Source organism: Mesocricetus auratus, unplaced genomic scaffold, assembly GCF_017639785.1.
Source record: "Mesocricetus auratus isolate SY011 unplaced genomic scaffold, BCM_Maur_2.0 Super-Scaffold_100029, whole genome shotgun sequence".
NCBI lineage: Eukaryota > Metazoa > Chordata > Mammalia > Rodentia > Cricetidae > Mesocricetus > Mesocricetus auratus.
This window is the reverse complement of record NW_024429210.1, coordinates 11,437,635-11,462,284: the sequence shown is the minus strand read 5'-3', so window position 1 is coordinate 11,462,284 and position 24,650 is coordinate 11,437,635. Positions and strand designations below refer to the sequence as shown.

Here is a 24,650-nt window from a genome sequence, read left to right as displayed (position 1 = left end):
TCTCACCTACGGCTCTGCTAACACATCTGCCCTGTTGATCCAGAGATTGAACTCAAAACCAGTGTACATTCTACAAACAGGAGGGTCAACACAGAGGAAAATGTCTCAAATGCTTCAAAGGGAAACCACATAATCAGCAAATAATGTAGATAAGAAAAATTAAAGGAGCCAAGGGCTCCTTGAAAGTCCCAAATTACCCATGTGGATCAGACCCTTGTTTGGCCTTAATAATAAAAAAGAAAAAGTTAATTTGGGGCTACTTACATTTTCTTAAAAATATGAGAAACTAAAGTAGAAACAAAATAAAATTATTGATAATAATACGAAACTAGAATTTAAAAGAAATAATAGTTCAGATTTTATATAGGCCTTCCCATTAAATCCTGTGTATGGGCTACTAGCATGCTAGGTAGCATTGGCTGTAGCTATAGTACCACAATGAGTTCTATTTATATGAATCTATTTAGGTAGAATTTTGTAAATTTGTCATCATTTGCAACTTTGTTGTTCTTTTGTTTACAGGAACCAAGAGATTCGTTAACCATGTGGAGTTTATTAAAAGGGGAGAGAATGGGAGAGGGAAAAGAGAAAGGGGTGAAGGGCGAGAGAGCATAAGTGGGCAGGGTCTGTCTTTTAAAGGGGTCCTTTGCACCTGCTTGCAGACTAGTAGTCATGGAACCCTGGCTGACCAGGGTACTGCCTGAGTGCATTCTGCCAGGTGGCAGGGGCAGGCCAGCGTAACGCCTGAATCCTTACACCTTTACTCAAGGTTTGATTTTCTTCATTAGTTTTCTTTTGACACTGTTGGTACTAGGTCTTTATAGACTTCTTTCTATATAAGGGTTCTCTAAAGGAGCAGAACTGATAGAATGAATATATAGAGATTAAATGTTATATATAATGTGATATTTAATTATAATAAACTATACATTTAATTATATAATATATGTATATTGTATGTTGTAATTCAATTCTATATTGCATATACTGTTATATAGTACATATGCTATATAATATGTGAGGTTCATATATTAATATATGCAAAATATAGTATATTTAATTATATATTTTTAATATTATATGTGTTGTAATTTTTAAAAAGTGACATGAGAGAAAAAGATACCATGAGACAGAGCTCACATGGAGGGTTTTTTTCCTAGGGGAAAGGGAATGGGAAAATTGGGGAGGGGAGGAGAGGGGGAGGCCAGCATCTGGGGACTGGAGCAGTAGACAGAAAAGAGAGGTGGAGAGAGATTGTGGGGGGAAGACAGAGAGACAGGCAAAGAAGGAGAGAGAGAGACAGACAGACAGACAGACAGACAGACAGACAGAAAGAGAAAGATGGGAGGGCCCTTTTAAAAGACAATGTAGTGAGTGCACAGGTGGTGCTCTCAGTGACTGCGGCTGAGGGCATATCCTGTCAGAACCTCAAGGACAGGCCAGTACAGATAACCTGAATTGTATGTATGTATGTGTATATATGTGTACACATGATTCATTAAGACTGGCTTACAGGCTGTAATCCAGCTAGTTCAACATGGCTATATCCTAACAGAAAGCTGGAGAATCCAGTCATTGTTCAGTCCACGAGAGTACATGTCTCTCAGCTGTTCTTCTTTATACTCTGGAATCCCAAAGGAATAGGTTCTAATGCCAGTGAAAAAATGAACTTGCCTGTGAGGGCGAGAACAAGCAAGCAAAGAGCAGAAAGCTTCCTTCTCCTGGGTCCTCTATATAGGCTGTCAGCTGAAGGTGTGGTCCAGATTGAAGGTGGGGCTCCCCACCTCAAAAGATCCAGATTGAAGGTGGGTCTCCCCACCTCAAGAAGATCCAGATTGTAGGTGGGCCTCCCCACTTCAAATGATTTGATTAAGCAAAATCCTTCACAGGTATACCTAGCCATTTGGGTTTTAGCTGGATCAGCTATTGTCAATTTGACAGCCAAGAATAGGCATTACAGTATCTTTAGTGTATTTCCATTTTGTTAACAAGCGAATCTTCACCTTAGCTAATCTGAAACAATAAAATTCACTAGTCTCCTTGTTGATGAGTCATTTTAATCAGTGACCTTATATTTTTATTTAAGATCTTAGCAAAGCTATGTCTCAAGATGGTGTTTCTCAGTTCCAAGAAGTCATTCTCCAAGAACTAGAGCTGTCTGTGAAGAAGGAGTTAGAAAAGATACTTACAACGGCAACCTCACATGAGTATGAGGTAAGGACTTGATAGTGCCTTTTGCTTTATGTCCGCATGCTCAGTGCTGCGAGTGGTGATTTCCCACTTGGAATAAGCGTGGGTTGTCACATCAGAAAGTTAGCATTGTTGAACAGGCAAGGATCTTCAACGTTGGCTTGTAGTAAAACTACTATCTTTTTTTTGTCAAACTGAGGAAATTTCCTAAGTCACCAAAAGAGTATGAACAGAATTAAACTTTATCTTGTGTTTTAATACCATTGGGTAGAGAAATGGTTACTGTGTTTAGTTAGATCTCTAAGGAGTTAGTCTGTCAACTACGTACTCATCATGCCTTTTCCCCAAAGCCAAGTCTAGCAGAACTGTGCTATTGTGACACCCTCATAGGAATTTCCCAGAGTTGAGAAGCTTTAATTTCTGTTAGCACATTAGCTTTTGTTTTTCAATTTCAGTTTGTGTTTAGTGTTTTGAGGTTAGTTATGTTTTATTACCTTTTGTTCTTTTGGTGACAATTTATTTGCACTCAGAAGTAGTGAAAGATACTAGTATGTAATAGGGAACATGTTGGAATTCCTGGGAACCAAATATTGTCCATGTTACATGATAACTGACTGGTGGGAACAAGGGAGAAGTTTGACTTGTATGTTGAAGAATCCTTTAACTATAATTCCTTGTAGTTTATCTACTTTAGTTTCAAACAGGCCTTAAAAATTTGGTTCCACTTTATATTATAATAGTGTAAGAATTTCGCTGAAAGTTATTTAAAGTATAGTCTGTATCTAGTTTTACTACGTGTTAAACATTCTGCTGTTTATAACAATTGTTTCTATTTTCATAGCACACTAAAAAAGATCTTGATGGATTTCGGAAGCTATATCATAGATTTTTGCAAGAAAAGGGACCTTCTGTAGACTGGGGTAAAATCCAGAGACCTCCAGAAGATTCGGTAAGCTTTAGTTAAAGTGTAAGAAAATTCAAGGTAATTTGGGATGTTGGTTTAACTTTGTAGATGGGTTGTGAGGACTTAAAAGAATCCTATCAGCAAACATTGCTTTCAGTCTGTGGTCTGTGATCTTAATGCTGGGCTGTGAAGGTAAACCTGTTAGTGCCTTGCAAAGGACTTCTCAGAGCTAATTTCACCGAAGCACTGTCCCATTTTTAGCACGTTGTCAGTCTACTGTAATACAAAACATACCATAAGAGTCTTGTGTTCTCCCTTCCACACCGCTAGGTCTCTCGCTGCCTGCAGCACCTTGCAGGCTCTTGCCCAGATTCTAAAACTCGCTCCATGCTTTCAGTCCCTCTCTGTGACCCTGTCTGCCTTGTGCCAGCCAGCCTAGCATTTCCTTCATTTCACTCATTGCTCTAGATTTCTGCTTGTCATTTTCTTTAAATGTAGGGTGTGTCCTGGAGGCACAACCCTGATGCCTGCCCGTCATTGGCCCCTAGCAGAACGCCCCGCTGAGGATGTTTAAAGGGTAGTATTAGGTGTTTACATCTGAGCTCTCCTACTTTGTGTTATGTAAAATGAGATAATACCAGGTGTTTTGTGTACTTGACAGGTTGTTGTGAAGCTTTGTTAAGAGAATATAGATGAAGTAGAGTCTACTCTGAAGCATTTTGAGAGATGTTTTTTTTTTTTTTACCATGTGTGGTGCTCATTTCTTATAGGTCTATAATCTTGCCTAATCTAAAGTTTTGAAATATGATTCAGAACACACTAACTGAAGTTTGGTCCCAAGGCTTGTGTTTACCAAATTTTGCTGGGCCTCGGGTCCACGAGTGTAAATATAGCCAACCATTGCAGTTTAAGCTGACAGAGTCAACCTTAGATTTATTTTTCTAGGGAGAAAGTCATAAATAAATTCTTACTTAGGAATAATAGTCGTATTCCTACACGTGGAAAAGTTCTTAACTTTAAATTTATAAGCAAGTAATTTATAAATGTAAAATTCCTCTTCATGAGTTGGTGAGGTGATTCATTAGGAGGAGGAATAGTGCTTGCCTGCAAGTCTAAATACCATAGTTCAGTTCCTAGAACTCACAGTGGAAGGAGAGAATGGCCCCTGAAAGTTGTTCTTTGACCTCTATACTTGTGTAATGGTCCATATATACACACACACATAAAAAATTAATTTTAAAAATTCCTCTTCTCTATAATGTCAATTATAATTAGCAGGGTTTTTGGCTGTGGTGGTGGGGTCCCTAATTTTGGTCTTTGTTTCACTTGGCCCTAGCCACACTAATTACAATTATTTATTTATTTATTTATTTATTTGCTATTAGGTGGCAAAATTAATATTTTCTTTCCCAGAGAAAATGAGAATTTTTCTGTATAGATATGTTTTTAAAGGCATTGGGAACAGATCTAACACAATGATAGATTTAGTCACTTTAAATACTTAGAAGTTTTGCCTTAGAATTATTTCTAACTGAATAACCCGAGTTGACTACTGTATGACAGGCTCTGGCAGCAACCCCAGGCGCCCTGCTGCTACAGTGTCCACAATGCAGAGCCTGATGTCAGCCAAGGGCAGACAGAGCACTAGCCCCTCTGTGCAGCAGCCCATGAGCACCCAAGTGTCATGCTGGGTTAAAGCATCCGTGGGTGGGTTTGTGCTGAAGGACTAATCAGCTCTAGAAGCTCAGTGGGGCAGTGCCCCTTCCCAGTTTCTAACCTGTGGACTGAAGGTCAAGCCTGAGGTTTACCAGGTGGCAGGTTAGCTGGTGGTGTACAGCTTGTCCTGTAGCCTCATACGTGCACAGTGAGCCAGAGGACCACTTGATCCTGGGCATCATTCAACTTGGGCAACATCCGAGAACTCATCTTTACCTCCCTTCCCTGTGCCAAAAAGTAGAAGACATTTCCTCATATTCATTTTGTTTTACAGGTACCTACCTTTATCAAAAAACGTCCACTAAAATAATTTCAAATGGAAAAAAAAAACCTCAGTTGCCCAGTTAGTGACAGATTGAGTTCTAAGGTTGTGATTTCCTAATTCTTTACATCCTACATGAACTTAACCATTTGAACAGGAAAGAAAGCACATGTGTTTGTTACTTTTGTTGTCCTTTAAGATTTGCTAGTGGAGAACTCTCTGCAGTGTGAAAGGTTGTAATGTATATGGGTGCTCTTATGGTAAGGGTTGGAGGGTGGAGAGGGAGGAGATCAGATCCGTCCTGGGCTTCTGCACCACTTCCCAGCAGGACTCTGCTGCCTCCTTTCAGGGGCCATGTCCATGTAGTGAGCGCTAACTGCTGATGAAGAGAACGGGACCATAGAAAACAAAATACACTCCTCACAAGAGATGCCTTTTGCATGGCCTTTTGTCTCGTGTCTATAAAAGTTTAGGCTTCCACTTAAAAATATCCTTCAGAAGAAGTGCTGGTCTTGATATGCACTTGTTATTCTGTAGTCCCATATGCCCTGATGTCAGGGATTTTGGATTTCAGAAGCAAACATTATTTGCATTTCTTTGTCTCTTGTGTAGTTTTGCAAGTAGTTCATAGATTAATATTCTTTCACCTGGTTCTTCATGCAGCCTCCCCCACCCCCATTCATTCTTCTTACATCTTAGAGATGGTAAGAGATAGTTTTCCTTTCAAAATATAATTTCTACATAGTCAACAGTCTTTTCTTTTAAAGTACAGGTAATAATTATCTTTCTGGCCAAATTGAAATTACCATGGGGAAAACAACGATTTAGAATGCCATTGTTAATGTCAATCTAGCTTCAAAGTGTACAGAAACACTTGCCATCCAAGGTGTGTACTGTACATAAACACTGTCATCCCAAAGGCTGTTTGGTGTTGTGTGTGTGTGTGATTGTGTATAATGTGAGTACAGGTGTGCACAATTGTATGGAGGTGAGCGGACAGCTCTCTTCTGCCCCCTTGTGGGATCAGGAGGTTGAAGCCAGGTTGTGGGGCCTGTGTGCAAGTCGTTACCCACTGAGTCGTCTCACAGGCTTGCGTCTGGTTTTGTGCATGGTCTGCAGTATTGCCATAGTTTGTAAATAAAGTTCCATTGAAACAGACTTGTATACCTCGTCTGTAGCTCCTGTCTTGCTATAATTGCACAGTTGAATAGTTAAAATGGAGGCAATATAGGTTACTGTGATACGTAAACTATTCAGTGGCTGAAAAACATCTAGTAAAAGCTGATTAATTACAGCAAGTTCAGACTGTTGAGCTGTACAACTAGGAGTGGGTACAATATTTTTTGTGGAGTATGTGGAAATCTGTGAAAGCATTAAAACAATCTCTATAGGACTTTAGATATAATTTTAGACAACACCCTTGGTATTGTTAAAAAAATCGTAAGACGGGATCTTTTGGGTAATGATTATCTATAGATCCCAAGTAACATTCTAATGTAACTTGTCAATGTTATCAGTGTAGAACAAATAAACCTACATTTTATTTAGTGGCACAATGATTTCTGTAGGCCCTTTACCAGTAAGTTGTTTAAGACATGTCCTTCCCTCCATTACTAAGTCTTTAATTTCTTGCAAGTAAGTTACAGTTTGTTGTGGACAATTATTATATACATATACTTTTATAACATTTTGTTGATATACAATTCCAGCAAGTGGTAAGGAGAAAAGATAAGTAACTGGTTAAGAAGCAGGGGATTAATTCTGTGAACTGCCACTTTATTATTATTTAGTAAGCCTGCCCACCTTCAGGTGCTACATTTCTTACAGAAGTTAAAGGAGTGTATTCAATTGACAGTTTCAATTTGCTTTTTGAGTTTATTTATCATGAAAGTTAAGCGTCCATGTAAGTGTTGGTAAGATGAGTGGTAGAGGAGAATGTCATCCATATACTGAATGAGCAGTAACACAAGTTAGCTGGTGCTGGTTCAGACTTCTAGAATCTGACCCTGAACAGTTTGTCATATGTATCTTTAAGTACAGTATAATTTGGAAAAATGGTTTCCTGGTGTAACAAAATCCCTGTGTACAAGGAGGCATAATTACATGGAAATGCTTTTCAAAGTACATGTCACTTCCAAAAAGATGGGTTCTAGAGATAGGCTACCTGTGTTATCTTAAGGGCCTAGGGGGGGATCTAATGGAGTCTTGGCCATATAGATAGTATAAAGGTAATTTGGGTTCTTAGCCACCCCTGATTCTAGTTGGAGGAAGTTGGGGGAGTCCCTGGCCATACAGATAGTGCAAAGGTCACTTAGACTATTAGCCACCTCTGGTCCTGCTTATGGGAGGTTGGTATGGCTGGTCCTACAGATAGCATAAATCACCAGGTTATTAACCACTGGTATTTTTGGTGGAAAAACAGGTTTTATGTTTCTCCCTTTCAAAAGACAACTCTACATGCTTAACATTCCTGGTTTCCATAGTGCTTATCTGTGAGGGGAAGGACCTTTATGCTCCCAACAGATCTTTAGTGTGTGCGGGATAGACAGAAAGGGGAAGAGAGAGAGAAGAGAGGAAAGGAGAAGAGAGGCAGAGACCACTTGAGATCATGGAGTACATATGCAGGTTAGAGGACAGCCCTCATAGGCTGATGGGCCAGCTAGTCATTTCCAAAGGAGCATGTCCAGCCATCCAGTTGTATCTCTCATGTAAGAAGTTTATGTCAGACAGTTGACAAATGAAAATGACTCTGCAGTTCTTCTGTCTTATGTCTGTAACTCTAATAGCACGATGAGGGGATTTCCACTGATACTGGGAGGTGTCCCACAAATTCTGATTGGTATTAGTAATAAAAACCAGAGACAGAGAAGCAAAGTGGCCAGCTACTAGAGAGTTCTCACCTCTACCAATGCTCAAACCCAAGGGGGCGATCCTGTCCTCAGACTGCATTTCCAGACTGTATCTGTCTCCACCAAACCTCAGACTGTACTGAGCTCCTGTCTCCTCCAGCCTTGTATTCCTCTCTAGAGCTGGGATTAAAGGCATGGGATCTCAAGCACTGAGATGTCCTTTGGGTGAGCTCTGTTTCTCTTTTAGACTGGATCAGTTTCATGTAGGTCAGGGTGGCCTTGAACTAACAGATCCGCCTGCCTCTGTCTCCCAAGTGCTGGGATTAAAGGTGTATGCCACCACTGCCTGGCCTCTATGGCTGACTTCTGTGGGCAACTTTGCACTATTATCTTCACAAGCTTTATTTGTTAGGTCACAAACAAATATCACCACAGAAGGGATTATTCGTATGAAGCAAAGTGAACAACCCATACCCTTACCCTTTCTGCCCTGAAATTCCTTGGGGGAATTTTACTAATTCTTTTTTGGGAGTGTGGGCTTCTTCAGTTTTGAACAACTGAATATCCACTTGCCCCAATATTCAAACAGAAGTTTACATTTACTCCCTCAACCTGGGAGAACTTTGTGAGAATTACAAGCCCCCATAACGCTTGGAATTATGTATATGTGTATTTTTTTTCATAGTAGACTGTCAGTGTTGTCGTATTCTCAGAGGAGATCATGGCCTATAAAAATTAAGAACTGCTCTCTTTCGGATCTGGTGGCACACACCTTTAATCCCAGCTTTCAGGAGGCAGAGTCAGTAGATTGTACAAGTTCAAGACTTGCCTGGCCTACATAGTGAATTCCAGGTCAGCCAGTGTTGCATAGTAAAATCTTGTCTGAAAAAACAAAGAACAAACTGAATTGGTGTCTTAGAATGTTAGTTAAGCAGTGATTATCATGTGCGTCCTCCTTGACCATCACTATCTAGATTCTAGAACTACAAAACAAATAGACCTCTTTCAAGCATTTTACTCTCCTATTTGTGGAGAACTTGAGTCCTGGAATGGCTAACTCCAAAGTAAAGCAACATGAAATCCTGAGGGTGCTGTAGAAGCATATAGCTGTAACGGATATAAGAAAGACTTTGTCTCCTTGAGAGATCTTGAGACAGACTTCTCTGGGAATAAAACTCTAATCAGAAAGGAATAAAAACTATGAAAGTTATGAGTCCAAAAGTAGGGCATAAAGTTAGTCACATGATATCCTTTGTGGGGGACATATCATGCCAGATGTGTCTGTATCACCATTTCTAGAGTCAGAAAAGGAACCAGAAACTGGGTTTCTTTGACCCTCTACTGTCACTCGTGTTCCTTCTCTGGGTGATGTGCACCAGGGAGCTGTCACAAACTGTGGTTTCCATTTAAGAAAGATGGAGGTGGAACATGAAACCACTTTAGACGTGTGTCTTGTGTATTCACATAGCACACAGTTGTAGTCGATTTGGCAACTTGGTAGAGAATTGAAAGGTTTGTCAGCATCTTAACTGTTTAGAGCTTCTTAAATGTGAGATTTATTAAGGTACTCAGTTTCTCCCTTTTTAGTGTCCCTTGTATGAGTTACTTATCAGCACAATAAATACACAGAATTTTCACCATCAGCATTTCTTTGTGTCCCTTTAAAAATGAGCTGCTTTACAGGCCTCTGATTCTCTCTTCATCTCTTCTTAACCACACAATCTAAGTCAGTTGTTTCTTGCCAAAACCCTGTCTTTTCCTTTATTCAGTCTGTTCCTAAGGAACAGGTTGTTTGCCTCCACCCTCCCTTATGTCGCTTGGCTTTTCTCTTAGCTCAGTGGCTCTCAGCTGTGGATCACAACCCCATTTGGGGGTGGGGTCGAACCACCCTTTCACAGGGTTTGCTAAAACTATAGGAAAGCACAGATCTTTACATTATGCCGATTTATAACATTAGCAAAATGTTATGAAATAGCAATGAAAATAATTTCATGGTTGGGGAGTCACACAACATGAGGAACTGCATTAAAGGGTTGCAGCATTTGGAGGACTGCGAACCACTGTCTTAGCTGTTGGTAATGTACACATATTTGCCCTTTAATTTTCCATAGAACTCTTTCTGTAGGTTTTTTCTGTTTCTTTTTTCTCCATTTCCATTTTTTTCAGGACTGCTTCCACAATGTGAATATATAATTAAACTAATGGTGTACCTTTCATGCTTTTGTTAGTTGTTATTTGATAACTCTCAGTTAAAAGCTAATACACAGTATAAGCTGAACCATATTTGTCGGAATTTATGTAGGATCATTTAGTTACTGTAAATCCCCTCCCCAAAGGGAGGAAATGGGCTGCTGTGAGGCGGGAGAGACAAGGTGGCGGGAGAAAAGAGTTAGCAGATCCCTTCTAGCTACTCTGTGATCACTTTCCAGCTCCCTGAACCACCCGCCTTTTCCTTTCTAACCCATACTCAAGTAAGTGTTCTTGGTAAACTACCACCTACCTCACACTGTTGACTGATGTTATGATTTTTAGCTCTATTTGGCATCTAGAAAAAGGTGATGACCATACCTGTTTGTCAGGTTTAAATACTTTTTTTTTGGTTTTATGAGACAGGGTTTCTCTGTATTGTTTTGGAGGCTGTCGGTCCAGCCCGGCCTTGAATTCACAGAGATCCGCTTGCCTCTGCCTCCCGAGTGCTGCGATTAAAGGCCTATGCCACCACCGCCCAGCAGGTTTAAATAATTTTTATTTGCCATCTGTATATGCTACTTTTACGTTTGTGGTTAAAAAAAATGTAATCTCCTAGAATTTCTATACAAATTTGAGTGTTCAGTAAGGTGTGGTAGGGGTTGGGTTTTCCTTCTTGTTTACCTTTCTGCTTTCTAGGACCTTGCCATCTGTAAATCCTTGCTTCTTATTTAATTTTAGTTTTGTCATCCTGATTTTCTGCCAGTTCTTTTATCATCATCTCTTCTGCAGTTTACTATGTTTAAAATACACAGGAATATTATAATTTTACATCTTCAGTATTTTGCAGTTGCTCCCATTTTTATAGGATAGCAGTAGGTATGAGAGTTTGAAAGGTATTAACAGTACGAAGCAAAGTACTGTACAAATGAATTAAGCAGTTTTTAATATGTTTCTTGTTTGTTTGTTTGTTTGCTTTGGTTTTTTGAGACAAGGGCTCTCTATATAGCCCTGGCTGTTATGGAACTCGCTCTGTAGACCAGTCTGGCCTTTGCCTCTCAGGAGCTGGGATTAAAGGTGTGTGTGCCACCACTGCCTGGCTACAATGTGTTTTTAGATAGTTTTAGAACAGTTTGACTTACATAAAAGTTTCACAGATCAACTTTGTCTTTAACTAGAAAGATAATGAAGCTTTCCAAGCTAATTTTTATTGTCTGTATCCCCTTTTAAAGTCCCCAAGTCACAAAGACCGCAGATGATTACTTAAAAATACTGATAGGATTCTTTTTCAAATCAGGACAAGTCATATAAAAGAAGAAACATAGGTATGTCAGAAGGTACCTGTGACTAGACTCATTATGGGAACAGGTGAAGGCAGGCTGTGAATGGAGATTATTATTTACAGAAGGACTTGTTTAAGACAGTTGTCTTCATGGTACGTAGTCCTAAAACCCTTGGAGGATTACGTTTATTCTCTTCTATCAGGGGAGCTTGAAATATCATTTCAAAGGTGTTTGCTTTGTTCTTTTTTATTGTCAACTAAGTCAAAGGTTGGTTTCCAATGGTAGAGTGCAAACCTGGGTCTTAGGCAACTGGGCCCAGTCTCTGTTTTCAGCTTACTAAAGCAACATCCCTGTTCAGGGTTTCTCAGTTAAGAAATTTAATAGATCTGTATGGAAAACTCTGTGTGCCATACGTAGGTAATGACTATTGCCAGTGTTTTGTGCTACATGCCAAGCATTGTACTAAATCTTTTATGTTCCTGATACCATTTGAAGTAAAAACTAACCTAGAGAACTTCAGTGGCATCAGGGAGACAGCCTAACATAGCCACCAGATCCTTGGCTGTGCCAGTTTCAGGAAGAACCAAATGAAATGAAGTTAGTTGGTTAAAATATTTGTTAGTCCCATATGGAAAAAGGACATTACACAGTCCAAGATACAGATTTGGGTTTCTGGAGAAAGAGTTGCACTTCTGCGTCTTTGCCATGGCAATATATATATAGCCCTGTGGCTTTCTAAATTACCTACCCTCCTCCATTTTTTCTTTCTTACTTTCATTCGTTCTTCGACAGTTTTACAAGTGTAAAATGCATTCTGGTCACTTACTCCCACTCCTTTCAACACCCCACATACACCTGTCCCACTCCCATATTCATGGCTTTCAGTTTGGTTTTGTGACCCATTTAGTTTAACTAGGGCCACCTGTGTGACTATTGGAGCGTGGCAGGGTCACCAGTTGGTGTATAACTGAAGGCATTGATGCTTCCCAGAATCTTCCAGTAGGAAACAGTAGGAAGGTTAGGTTAGCGCTCCCTCCTCCCCTCTTCCGTCCATCCTGGCTGCTCATTGGTTCATTCTTGTGCAGACTGACTGCAGTCATTGCCAGTTGTTTACAGTTTGTACTGAAACTGGCTTGGTACTGGCCAGTAGTTGGCACTTTGAAGCCCCTCTCTCTGGCTTCCAACTCTTAGATTCCTTCCGTCGTGTTCCCTGAACCTTGGAAGAAATAGTATAATATCTTGTTTAGGGCTGAACACTCAACCATCACTGTTCTTAGGATCTTATATAGCAATAAGTTTGTTTATCCACCACAGTTCACTGGAAAGAGGGGTTCCTCTGAATAAAACTTAGAGTGGTCATTGTCTCCATATTCGTAGAAAATGGTCCCATGTTATGTCTATTTAGTCAAACAGTAGAATTAAGTCCTATCCCGTTCATGGCTTCTGACCTCCCTTAGCTATGGGCTTCTGAGCAGTTGACTATGCCAGGTATGAATTCCCTGCTGTACAGAGGGCCTCAAATACAATCAAGACTAGTTGGTTACCCCTTTAACAGTCATGCTGCTCTTGCACAAATAAAAGTATTTTGGCATGGCAGGTTAATATCATAGTTCATAGAGTTAACAGATAAGTAAAGATCATTGATGTGTTTCTCCTTCAGCATCCTGCCCAGCATCTTCCGCACAGTGAAAGCTAGTTTTCAGAGAGGAAGCTCAGTTCTAGTTCATGCAACCAGAATGTATATCTCTTTGGCAATAGGGCCTTACCATCTAGTTCTGGTGGGCAACCCCAAAGGAATGGCAAGAGTTTGTACCGTTTGGGAGTCTTCTATGGTCTCTCTGACCAGTAAATCATAAAGGCGGTGGCCCACTGTCTTAGTCAGTGTTCTATTGCTGTGCTGAGACACAGTGACCATGGCAGCTCTTGGAAAGCATTTCATTGGGGCTTGCTTATAGTTTCATGGTGGGGAGCATGGCTGCATGCAGGCAGACATGGTGCTGGAAAAGTAGCTGAGAGTTCTGCATCTGGATCCACAGGCAGCTGGAAGGGAGGGATTCTGGGCCTGGCTTGGGCTTTTGAAACCTCAAAGCCCACCTCTAGTGACACACTTCCTTCAATAAGGCCTCCCAAGTAGTGTCATTCTCTGATGACTAAACAAACATTCCAATCTGTGAGCCTATGGGGACTATTCGTATTCAAACCACCACACCCGCACCTTGCATTAAGTCACACTTATTAACAAACGCAATTTACAACAAGGTTAACAATTAATCGAAGCTTAAAATTTTAAGTGAAAATACATGAATTGGCTTATATACTCTACTTAAAGAATTTCTTATTGTGAATGAAACTACAGACGTTTTATGAAGTTTACTTTTTAGCTTTAGGAATAAGAAGAGTACTGGTAAGCACAAGTCAGGGTTAGAAACATTTTGCCCCAAGTAAAGCATAGTTCATTTATTGTTTTAGCATCCTTGTTTAACATGTTTAGGGAAATACACATTATCTCTGTAGGCACATTTGACTTTATCAATTGAAGTTCCTTTATTAACTCCATCAGCAGGAAAAGAAAAATAGATCCCAGGGCAGGTAACTTCTCATGACCTCTTAATCTTCTGTTTTTCTGTCCTGCTTCAGAAAAATGCTTATTTTACAAAAGAAAAAATTGAAATTCAGAATAATTTGCTTAGGAAAGAGAATCCAGTTGTAAAGTAGATAGGTTGTCAGACTCCAAAGACCTCTTTGGACCTCTAGTGAGACGGAAGGAGCCCTTTGTCTCTGAGCACACTAGGGAATGCACTCTGTGAGCTTATATCAACAAGTGTAGTAGTGACTGTAGCCACAAACAAAAGCTACACATGAATGTGACAAGCATCGCTCTCAGCCTCTACATGCACTTCTTGGGTGACCCTCAAGCTACTTTAGCTCCCTGCTGTCCCTATAGGCCTAGAGGCAGTGGGGGTTGATAGCCACCTAGGTTTCCTCAGTTTGTAAGCCAGAAATACGGCCCAGCTCTTCCTATGCTGTTAGCCACTGTCTATGTCATAGGACAAACACCAGTTGCTCTAAGTGTTTGAGGGGAGCTTGAAGATGCTTTAAGATAATGACTTTGTCTTCATCTCTCCATCTGCCTTTAAATAGAACCATAGAGTAGGCTCTTCTCTTGAAGCTAAAAACCATTTTTGAGGGCTTCCAGAAATACATTTAATTACTTATTCAGTAGTTACTATGTGGTAGACACTTATCTAGGCTTTAAAGTGGGCCAGGATGAGGCAGGAGGCAGCTGTGGTAGTCTGAATGAGATGATGCTCCCCAGATCCCCAGGAGGCAGCTGTGGTAGTCTGAATGAGATGCTCCCCAGATCCCCAGGAGGCAGCTGTGGTAGTCTGAATGAGATGATGCTCCCCAGATCCCCAGGAGGCAGCTGTGGTAGTCTGAATGAGATGCTCCCCAGATCCCCAGGCATTTGAATACTTGATCCCCAGTGGTGGTGCTGTATAGGGGAGGCTTAGGAGATGTGGCCTTGCTGGAGGAAGTTCGTCACTGGGGTAGACTTTGAGGCTGAAAAGCCTCCTGCCGCCTCCAGTTCCTTCTCTCCTTGCAGTTCCAGAAGTGAGCTCTCTCTCTCTTAGCTATTCTTGCTGCCATGCCAGCCTGTTGTCATGTTTCTCCACCACCATGGTGATGGCCTCTTTCCCTCTGGGACCGTGAGTCCAAGTCCACTATTCTATAAGTTGCCTTGATCGTGCTGTTTATCACAGCAACCAGTAGACAGGCCAGCTGACTAATTTCCTGCCATTGTTGTCTTGGCCTAGTCAAACCTTCAGCAGTCAACATCTTGGTTTATGTTTTTTTTCCTTCTGTTTTATCTGTACATAACATGAAACTACAAAAGTTTCATTTATTCATTGCTTTTACTCTACATATCTTATCAGATAACCACTGTTTTATTTTATTTCCTGAGAGTACAAAGATAAAGTAAGCAACTTATACGAAGAGTTTTCAGTTCTGTGAAGCTTTCCAGACTTCCTATGCAGTAGCACCACAGAAGATGGTAAAGTAAATGCAAGTGACCATCTGTAGCGATGAGGACTGTTTGTTCTAGGTTCTGTTGGCTTCTACAGAGCTAAGGGGATCAGCAAGCTGGCAAATCACAAAGCAGTTTTGAACTTGTGGTTTTCTGGGGAGGTGTTTGCACAAAGATAGGTTATTTGCATAGCAGCTGTGGAGGCTAGTTCAGGAGGCCCCTCAGCAGCGCCCTCCACGTGTAGAGGTGTAGACGTGCTCTGCTTCTGAGGGCCTGCAGCTGTTCTTCATGACACACAAGGCTTCTCACCAGAGAGAGTGCTGCCCTCACCAACACTTGGTTGTGCTTGTTTTCACCCGGTTTATGTGGCTTATCTTTGTTGTCATAAGATAATAGGACCAATTATTATATAAACCAGTGAGGTAGGCTTAAAAATTATTACTTTAAAGCTAAGTCCAATGATTTGGAAGAGCTGGATAAAGGTAAATTGCAAATAGAAATAGCAGGAGCTGGTGTGGGGAGGGAGGGAGCATGGTGTTTAGCATATGTGAGTCCTGGGTTCAGTCTTCAGAACCAGATAGGCAGCGAGACAACTGGGGAAGACTGAGGAGATTGTGTAAATCCAGAACGTTTCTTGTGCAAGCAGATCAGTTTTCAGGTGTTTTAGTTCTTTGTCCATACTGTATCTTAGGATAATATCTTAGTGAATAAATGTATTTATTTGTAAAAAGCTAAATGTATCTAATAAACTTTTATTATTTATACCTAAACTTTTTTTGCAGTTAGCTATCTACCTGTCTAGAGTGCTTTAAAAGTAGTTGAAGAAGGCAGCAGCTAAGTTGAGAAAATGCTAAGCAAGTTGATGATAAGAGGGTGCCTGTAGAGCTAAGACTTACTATGGGAGTGTTCTGAAAGGAGTCAGAGATGGTCACTGTAAGTTTTAGAGAACAAAGTATGCATGCAAAAATCCAAAGTTATGAGAGAGAGCAGAAAATATTTAAAATTTAGTTTATAGTATTTTGGGCATTAAAAAATGGAAATGAGGTAGGTACAGTGACTAGGGGTTGTGTCTGTTAACTCAGAAAACTAAACTAAGAAAATAACAGAAAGTATCAAAGATAAGAGGTCCTGAGCCCTTTAGCAGTCTAGATAGGAGACACATAGGTAATGGCTGTATTCTGTTGTCTTTGGAATTTTGGTTTTGTGAGACAGATTCACTGTATGTCTGTCTGGTCTGGAATTGAGATCCTCGTGCTTCAGCCTTCCCAGTCCTGAGAGAAGAGGAGTGTCACCACACCTAGCATGTATGTGCTTTTGTATGTGAGTGTTGAATGTGTGTGTTTGTGTGCTGATGCATGTGTACATGTACATATGTATATATAGGCCAGAGATTGATGTCAGAGGTTGAATTGTTTCCCTCAATTATTTTCTACCTTTTTTAAAACCGGTTTTTTGTTGGTTGGTTGGTTGGTTGGTTGGTTTGAGACAGAATTTCTCACTGAACTCACAGCTAGCTCATGGATTTGACCAGACTAGCTGGGCTGCAAGCCCTAACAATCCTTCTGTCTCCTCCTCCTCAGCACTGAGATTACAAGTGTGCACTACCCACACCTGGCATTTCCTTGGAGACTGGAGATCCAAATTCAGGTCTTCGTTGTACAGAGAGCATTTAACAGCCTAGCTTCTCCCCAGCATGCCAGCCTTTTCACTTTTAAAATCGTCTTTTTTTTTTTTTCCTGGCTGATTAACCTACAGTTCAGTTTCTATATACTTATGACTTTGCATTGTATATATTTTTGTAGTTTTTAGATCCCTAATTTCATGATAGTGAGCTGTAATGTTCCCAGTCATATGTCAGCATATATCTAAGAAGCTATATAAATCAATATAAATCACTGAGATAATTTTTATTACCAAGACCATCTACATACACATACTGAGTTTTGTATAACACTTTTTTTCTAGTTGACAGTAATGCCAGTGAGATTTAAAAAAGAAACAGATTCTAAAGATACAAATCCTAGCTTCATTAATTCTTCCCTTGTGATGTTAGGTGGTACATTAGCTTGCTTCAGGTCTCAGTTTTCTCATTCATATAAAAAAGATATAACAGTTCCTATTTCATAGAGTTTTACCTATGGTTATTAGTAATGCATATGCAAGTACCTTTGTATAACAAGCATTCTGATAAAGGCTCCACAGATGTGTGCCATTGTTCTCTGTTTACTCCTCGTTCCTGTGGGTGCATGTGCCTCTGCCTCTGTGGGGCAGTTGGCGTAGCTCAAGGGAGTGGGCTCCGAATTGAGCCCAGGCCGTGAGGCTCGGTAGCAGGCACTTTACCACTGAGCCCTCTCAGCAGTCCCATGCTTGTTATTTTTGTTAGACATTCAACAAATATGTAGGAAGGAACCTCCCAGATGTCAGATAGCATGCTGGGCACAGTAAACATGGTAAAATTATGTTGATATTGAAGATTGGGACTGTCCACAGGATGAGTGGAGACGAGCTGGAGAGGCAAGAGAGAGGGATGTTTTGGTTTTGAGGGGGTTGTTTTGTTTTTGTTTGCTTGCTCATATTGTTATATTTTCTTTGGTTGGGGTGCATGGGAGGGATGAGGGGAGAATATGGGGAGACCGGGAGATGAGCAGAGTTAATGAAGATAAATAAATAAAAAGATTGGGCATGTCAGAGTGGCACAGCACTCGGGCCTGAGTCTGGTTCCTAGCACACAACTGCCTGTAACTCCAGCTCCAGGGAGCCGCTGCCCCTTCGGCCCCAGCCATCCGTCTGTACTCACCTGTGCAGCATACCCCAACACAGACACAAACATGCACTCATTTGAATTAAATAAATAAACCAAAAAAGGGTTAGAGATAGTGCTTAAGTTTCCTAGTTATATTTTCAGATTTTGGTTACATATATATTAAGTATATTTGTTACCAGTAAGCTGAATTTGTATACATTTGTAAGTGACAGTAAGTTTTTAAAAGTTTTTTTTAGCAAAATTTCTATCAGGTATATGATCTGTCATTATATCCCTCTACTTCTTACACATTAGATATTTCCATTAGTTTGCCCGTTTGTTATCTAAGATAAACTCATCTACCCTGGCAAATTTTCTTTATTAGAGATAGAGTTTAATGTTTTAACCTTCAGGATTACAGGAAACCAGAGACCTTTATTCTGCCAAATCAGTAAAACTAAGCAAAAAGAATGCCTTCCCTTATAAAAATTTGCAGCTCCATTACTGTGTTTTATTGAGGGATTTGTAGATCCATATTATAAATGCCCCAAGAGATCGCTAGTCAGCAACTCCATCGATGCTTACAGGGTTATGTCTGCTAAGGTTAGGATACATAGCAGGGCCTGAGATTTGTCCTGGAGTACTGTAGTAACTAAAAATTAAATACTCAAAACACTCAATTTACATTGCAAGGAGTACATATTTAAACTTTGAAAATGCCCGGGTTGTTTTTCTTAATTTTTAAACTGGAAAATAAAACAGTGAGTCTAGTTTATTTTCTTTGAAGGAAATATTATAGTTGATACCCCTTGATGATCATATTTGTGTTTCAGCAACTACACACCTACAATAAAAGACTTAAAAATTTTTGCCACCTCAATCATTAAGTGTGCTTACCAGTAAGCCAAGTATGATCACATTGTTGAACAACCAATCTTCAGAACTTTCTCATCTTGAAAAACTCAGTGTCCATCCCTATTAAATAAAGAACAACTCTTCCTCTATATCCAGCCCTTATCCTAGCTTCTGAGACAGCTACTGTATTTATTCTGTGTTCTCTGTGATTAGACTACTCTAATGATAGGTAGGTCTGTGGATGGATGGATACAAAAGATTTTTAATCTTGAATTTTCTTTTTATTATTTTGAAAATTGCCTGATTTCTGTTACCAATTATATATCCTTAGTTTTACATTCATGGATAATTATGAGAAGATAGACAAGACCTGGGAATTGTAATATAGAATTATTCCTGCTACTGAATACATGGTGCCACCAGCAGATAACCCAAGGGAGATTCTGTGTTCTGTCTATTGTGAGACATCTCTTGAGCCATTTTAAGATTAGCATAAGAGAAGCATTCTGAAAAGGCAGAATTTGGATTTTTCTCAGAAGACCGTCAAACCTTTTCTGTAACGGTTGGGTGATATAAATATATCAGGCTTTAGAGACTATGCAGTGTCATTGATAACATTAAACAGCCACAGACCATGTGTAAACTAGGGAGTATAGCTATGACACAGTAAAATTTTGTCAGGCAGGTGCTGAGTGTCCCATAGCCCGTGACCTTTGTTTTAGTATTATCAAAGTATGAGTGACTGGAGTAAGACTTCACATAAACCCCATGCCAGCGAAAACATTTAGTGACTTGGAACGAGGACAGAATTCAGTACCATATTTTGTCAAGTTTGGACCACTGTTACAAGTTGTATCTTTTATTTACCACTAATAAGGAAGGAGGGCAACAATTAAATATAAGTGTCCTTAGTTTTGTCATGCACCCTGGTGTTAGAGACATGAAAATGTGGTGTGAGGTGGGGGAGTGTGTCTGGACCATCGATGTCCTAACCAGCCAACGTTCAAGTGCTCATAGGGCTAGCATTTATGTGTGGGATCTTACTTACAGTCGCAATAATGTCAGTAAAGAAAACCAAAGGGCTTAAAGCAACTACATATTTGTCTTCATAAGAGTCTAGCATCAAATGATTTTTAGAGTGATACATGTTTTGAGACAAGCAGGAACTTGTGCCAGAAGAGAAGTCTTAGTACTCTGTGTGTTCTAGCTTCTGTCTGGCCGTCCTCTGGGAAGGGAAAGAGCACTACATGTAACTCATTCATCCCATGTTGACTCTGAGCCTTGCATTGAAGATGGTTGACTCCTGCATGAACATGCAGTTAACCTTACTGACTTGAAGACACAGTAAGCACATAAGGCATTCAGCTCACAAGGTGTTGAAGCTCTCTGTATTCTCAACACAAGACAGTAAGCTGCCAGACGTTAGAGTTGGGGTTTCAGTGTGTGTGTCATTAAGAAGACAGGGCAAATGGAATGGTGTTAGAGGTGGCAAACATGTAGCCACTGCAGTTCACATCAAGCCAAATGGAAGCTTTCTCACCAAAATCTAGTTTGAGAGTTAATAAAGGTTTGGATTTTCTGGTGGGGGGGGGTGTATGTTAATTATAACTGGAAAAGTGGTATCCCACAAGAATATTTTTATGTTCTGAAATGAAACTTGTAGTGTTGCAATGTATTCTAAAGGTTTTTAGTTTTGTGGGGAGTGAGCTTTTCTGAAATAGGGCATATTTTTAACCTCTGATGCTCGGAAGTATTTGGTGATTAGTTCACACAGCTGGAAACCACTGGTCTGAGAATGGAGTGTCAAGGGTGAGGAGAAGATGCAGCAGGGGTAAAATGCAGAGGCAGTTAAAGAACCCTGAGAACATGCTCCTTAAGGAAAGTGTGCTGGTGGAGTAGAAGAGAAGCTAAAAGGGCCTTACAAGCCATGCCTTCCATTAGGATTGGTTTGGATTTTCGCAATGTGGAAACCAAAGGCAATGAATATGGGAGAGGTAGTATGCCAGTTGGTGGCAGTTGGGAACCTGGGTTTCTCTGTCTTATGGCATTGTCATCCATAGTGAATGTCCTTGCTGTCCCAGGTGACTACAAGAATGAACTGTAATTATATCGCTGTTCCAGATGACAGGCAGGTAGGGAAGGGGGGAGGTGGACACGCCCCCTGTTCTTTCATAAGACACCTGCCAGTTCATTTCAAGTTAGTCATTTTGACCTGAACTTTGGCATAAGCAGCTGCAAAGTGAGTCTGGGAAACGTAGTCTTACTCTGGATAACAGAGTGAGTGCCAAGTAGGAAGTTTGGATTGTAATGGGAAGCCTTCCTGCCAGCCTGGTTCCAGAGCCGCATCAGTCCCAAATAAACACACAGGAGGCTATATTAATTATGAAGCTGTTGGCCTTGCTTGTTTCTTACTGGCTAGCTCTGACTTAAGTATCTATCCCATAATTGTTAATCTACGTATTTCTCTTACTGAAGAAATTTCCAGGCTTCCTACCCCATGGCGTTACATCTTGACTCTCTTGTGTTTCTCCTTCCCAGAGTTCTCCTGGACTCCTAGTCCCACCTATCTTGCTTCTCTATTGGCCAACAGTGCTTTATTGACATATACACAGGACTTCCCCCATCATTGGATGATAAAGGAAAAAGGAAAGAATGATATTGAACTTGACAGCTAATGACCTTCCATGACACTACCAATGCTATATTTGGTTAATGATGTAGTAAAGAAATAAGCTGTATCAGTTATGAGCTCTGTTACTGTGATGAAATGCCAGGACCTAAAGCAACTTGGGGAGGAAAGGATTTATTTCACTTATTTATCACAGTGATCAGAGTCCATCATTAAAAGAAGTTGGGGCAGAACACAAACAAGGCAGGAACCTGGAGGCAGGAACTGATAGAGAGGCCATGGAGTGGCGCTGTTCACTGGATGGTTTCACGTGGCTTGTGCAGCCTTCTTTCTTACAGAACCTCGGGCAATCAGCCCAGGGATGGCGCTACCCACAATGGACTGGGCCCTTCCCCATCAGTCATCAAGAAAATGCCCTGTAGGCTTGCCTATAGCCAGATCTTATACAAGCATTTTCTTAATTAATTAAGGGTTGTTCCTGTCAGGTGATTTCTGCTTGTGTCAAGTTGACATAAATACTAGCCAGGACATGCTGAAATTCCTAGAAAAAGAAAATCATTGAGTGATGAAAAGTGGATTGCATGGAATTAAGGAGACTACTGCAGCACCAGCTATACAGGCCAAAGACAACGAGGCTGAAAGGGCTCACTGAGCAGCTGACTGTCTTGAATGATAGGACAGGAATGATAAAGTTGTGGCTTTGAGGCCAACAGTGTAGCAAGAGGAGGTCTGCACAGACTGAGCTTGGTATGAAGCAGGCAGAGTGAAAAGCAAAAGATAGTGTGGTGTTTTGGATCGCAAAGGAAAGTGGGAGTTTCAGGATTTAGGGAGTAATCAGTTGTGTCAAGCACACCTGATTTTGGGTTACTGATAAGATCTAGTAATTAGGATGTTAAGAGAAGGCAATGCTGTGATGGAGGACACCAGACTTCAGAAACCGTAGAGCAGGTAGAGGTGCTTGTAGAGTCAGACACTGAGAAGGGGGAGAGGGGGATGGGAGACTGAAGATGGATGAAATGGAGTCTTGGAGATGAACAGTGCAGGGTGTGGCAGCAGGAAGTCAGTGGCTTTATTTGCTCTGCTAACTAGTGTTGAGTTCATTTCAGTGGCCCAGAGTGTTAATGAACTTGAAAGTTAACTCTGTAATAATAGGGAAAGTAAAGACTTAGAAGCTTTTCTACAAAGAAAAAAAAATTTCATCTATGTGTCATTTTTTTCCCTGCTACAGAAAATAACCCAGATTCTGGCCATTACCTTCAGAAATATGAAATGAAAAGACAATATATGAAAGTATCTAGCACAGAGCTTGTCATATAAGGCAAGTTCCATGCCACATGAGGATTTGGTCAACAATTCTTAGAATACTTTCTTTGCATACAGAAAATCCTAATTTGTTTTACTTTTTACACTGTTCATTTTCTCTCAGGCAAATTGCTTTAGTCAAAACCAAAACAACAACAACAACAGAAAACCGTGGCTCCCATTGCAATAATCATAGCAGGGTGGGTAGTGCTACCTTGCTTTGGGCATTTGGCACTTACGAGTACACACTATCCAGAACTGAGCTACACTTTTGCCAATGGGAACAGTGTGTCCATGACTGTGCTGAATTTGGCTTTTCTTCTAACTGGAAACTAAGTTGTGAGCAGAGTTGGCAAGATGCAGATCATGGCAGCCAGTTTTTAAAAGATCTTTCCATTTCTGCAAAATAACTATGTTGACATCCTACATCCTGTGTAGAGGGCTGCCACGGCTTTCTTCACTCACTTGCCAGAGGAAGCTAGGTGTTTGGCCAGTGCCCTCTCTCTCTCTCTCTCTCTCTCTCTCTCTCTCTCTCTCTCTCTCTCTCTCTCTCTCTCTCTCTCTGTCTCTGTCCCTCCCTCCCTCCCTCCCTCCCTCCCTCCCTCCCTCCCTCCCTCCCTCCATCCCTCCCTCCCTTTCCCTGGAAAGATGAAAATGAAAGTGGTCTGGCCTTTCGTGTCTCTGTGCTAGAGATCTTAGAACAGTGATTCTTTACTTGTCTAGGGGAGACAAGAGGAGCAGAGTGATTAGTGAATGAGAAAGTGAAACACAAGGATGACATGACTACTCCTAAAGCATGGAGTCTTATTGTAGGGAGAAGGGCGAAGGCAGGTGGAGGGAAGAGTTGAGGCTGAACATGGCTGGCAGACTAAATAAACTTCACCATGAGAGGAGCCATTGACCAAGAGACCAGCACAGCCAAAATGGCTGTTGTGTAGGGATCAGGGTTAGGGTGGGGTAGAAACCCAGCCCCAGGGAAGGGAGAGGGTTAGGGTAGGGCGGGGTGAGGAGTGCTGGGAGGAGCTGCGGGTATTGAGTAAGATTTGTCCTGGGTTTGAGACCTAGCTAACTTTACAGCCTTTTGTTGATAAGGGACCAAAATCTCTTCTGTAACTGCTTCACAGGTACTGAGTGAGACTAGCCCCTGGCTTCTTTAAGACCTGACAGTCAGGACTGGAAGCTCAGGCTGGTTCACTCTTAGTGCCCTATTCCAGTGACCCCGTCTGAATCACATTTAGGCTGTATGAGGCAGCTCAGGGGTGGTCTCTGTTGGGTTGGGTCCTAACACCAATCATTGTATCTCAATATATTTGTGTGTTTTCCTGAGGAAGCAGAGAAGGAACCTGGTTCTGTGCCGTGTTGTATCCCAAGTTATATAGACATAGCCTAGCTTCTACAGATGTCCAGGATGGCTCTTCCTCCTGAGGAATTTAGACTTCAAGGGTCTAAAAATGTTGCTGTGACTGGGTGTGTCCAGTGTAACCAGCTGCTGCTAAGCAGTGTTCAACATTGACACCACCACACCCCTGGCTTGTTGAACTAAGCTAAGCTCTGTGGCTCTGTAGGACTGCTTGGTGAGTCCCTGGTGGAGGGTGTGGACACTCATGAACAAGGCACTTTATATGATTTATATGACAGAAATTTCTGCTTACTTCTTTTAAACTAATAAGTTAAAACCTGCAATAAACTTTAGACGAAAGTAT

General features: G+C 40.9%; 1 protein-coding gene across 2 annotated transcripts in view; it reads left to right on the top strand.

Moving 5' to 3' along the window:
- Ugp2 (UDP-glucose pyrophosphorylase 2) overlaps positions 1-24,650 on the top strand; it is a 52,893-nt gene that overhangs the window by 14,685 nt on the left and 13,558 nt on the right. For both annotated transcript variants that reach the window (XM_013113582.3, XM_005070387.4), the window contains exons 2-3: positions 2,087-2,214; positions 3,032-3,139. In XM_013113582.3, the coding sequence (XP_012969036.1) occupies positions 2,101-2,214; positions 3,032-3,139 (222 nt within the window). In that variant the 5' untranslated portion in view covers positions 2,087-2,100. The remainder of the gene's footprint in view (positions 1-2,086; positions 2,215-3,031; positions 3,140-24,650) is intronic.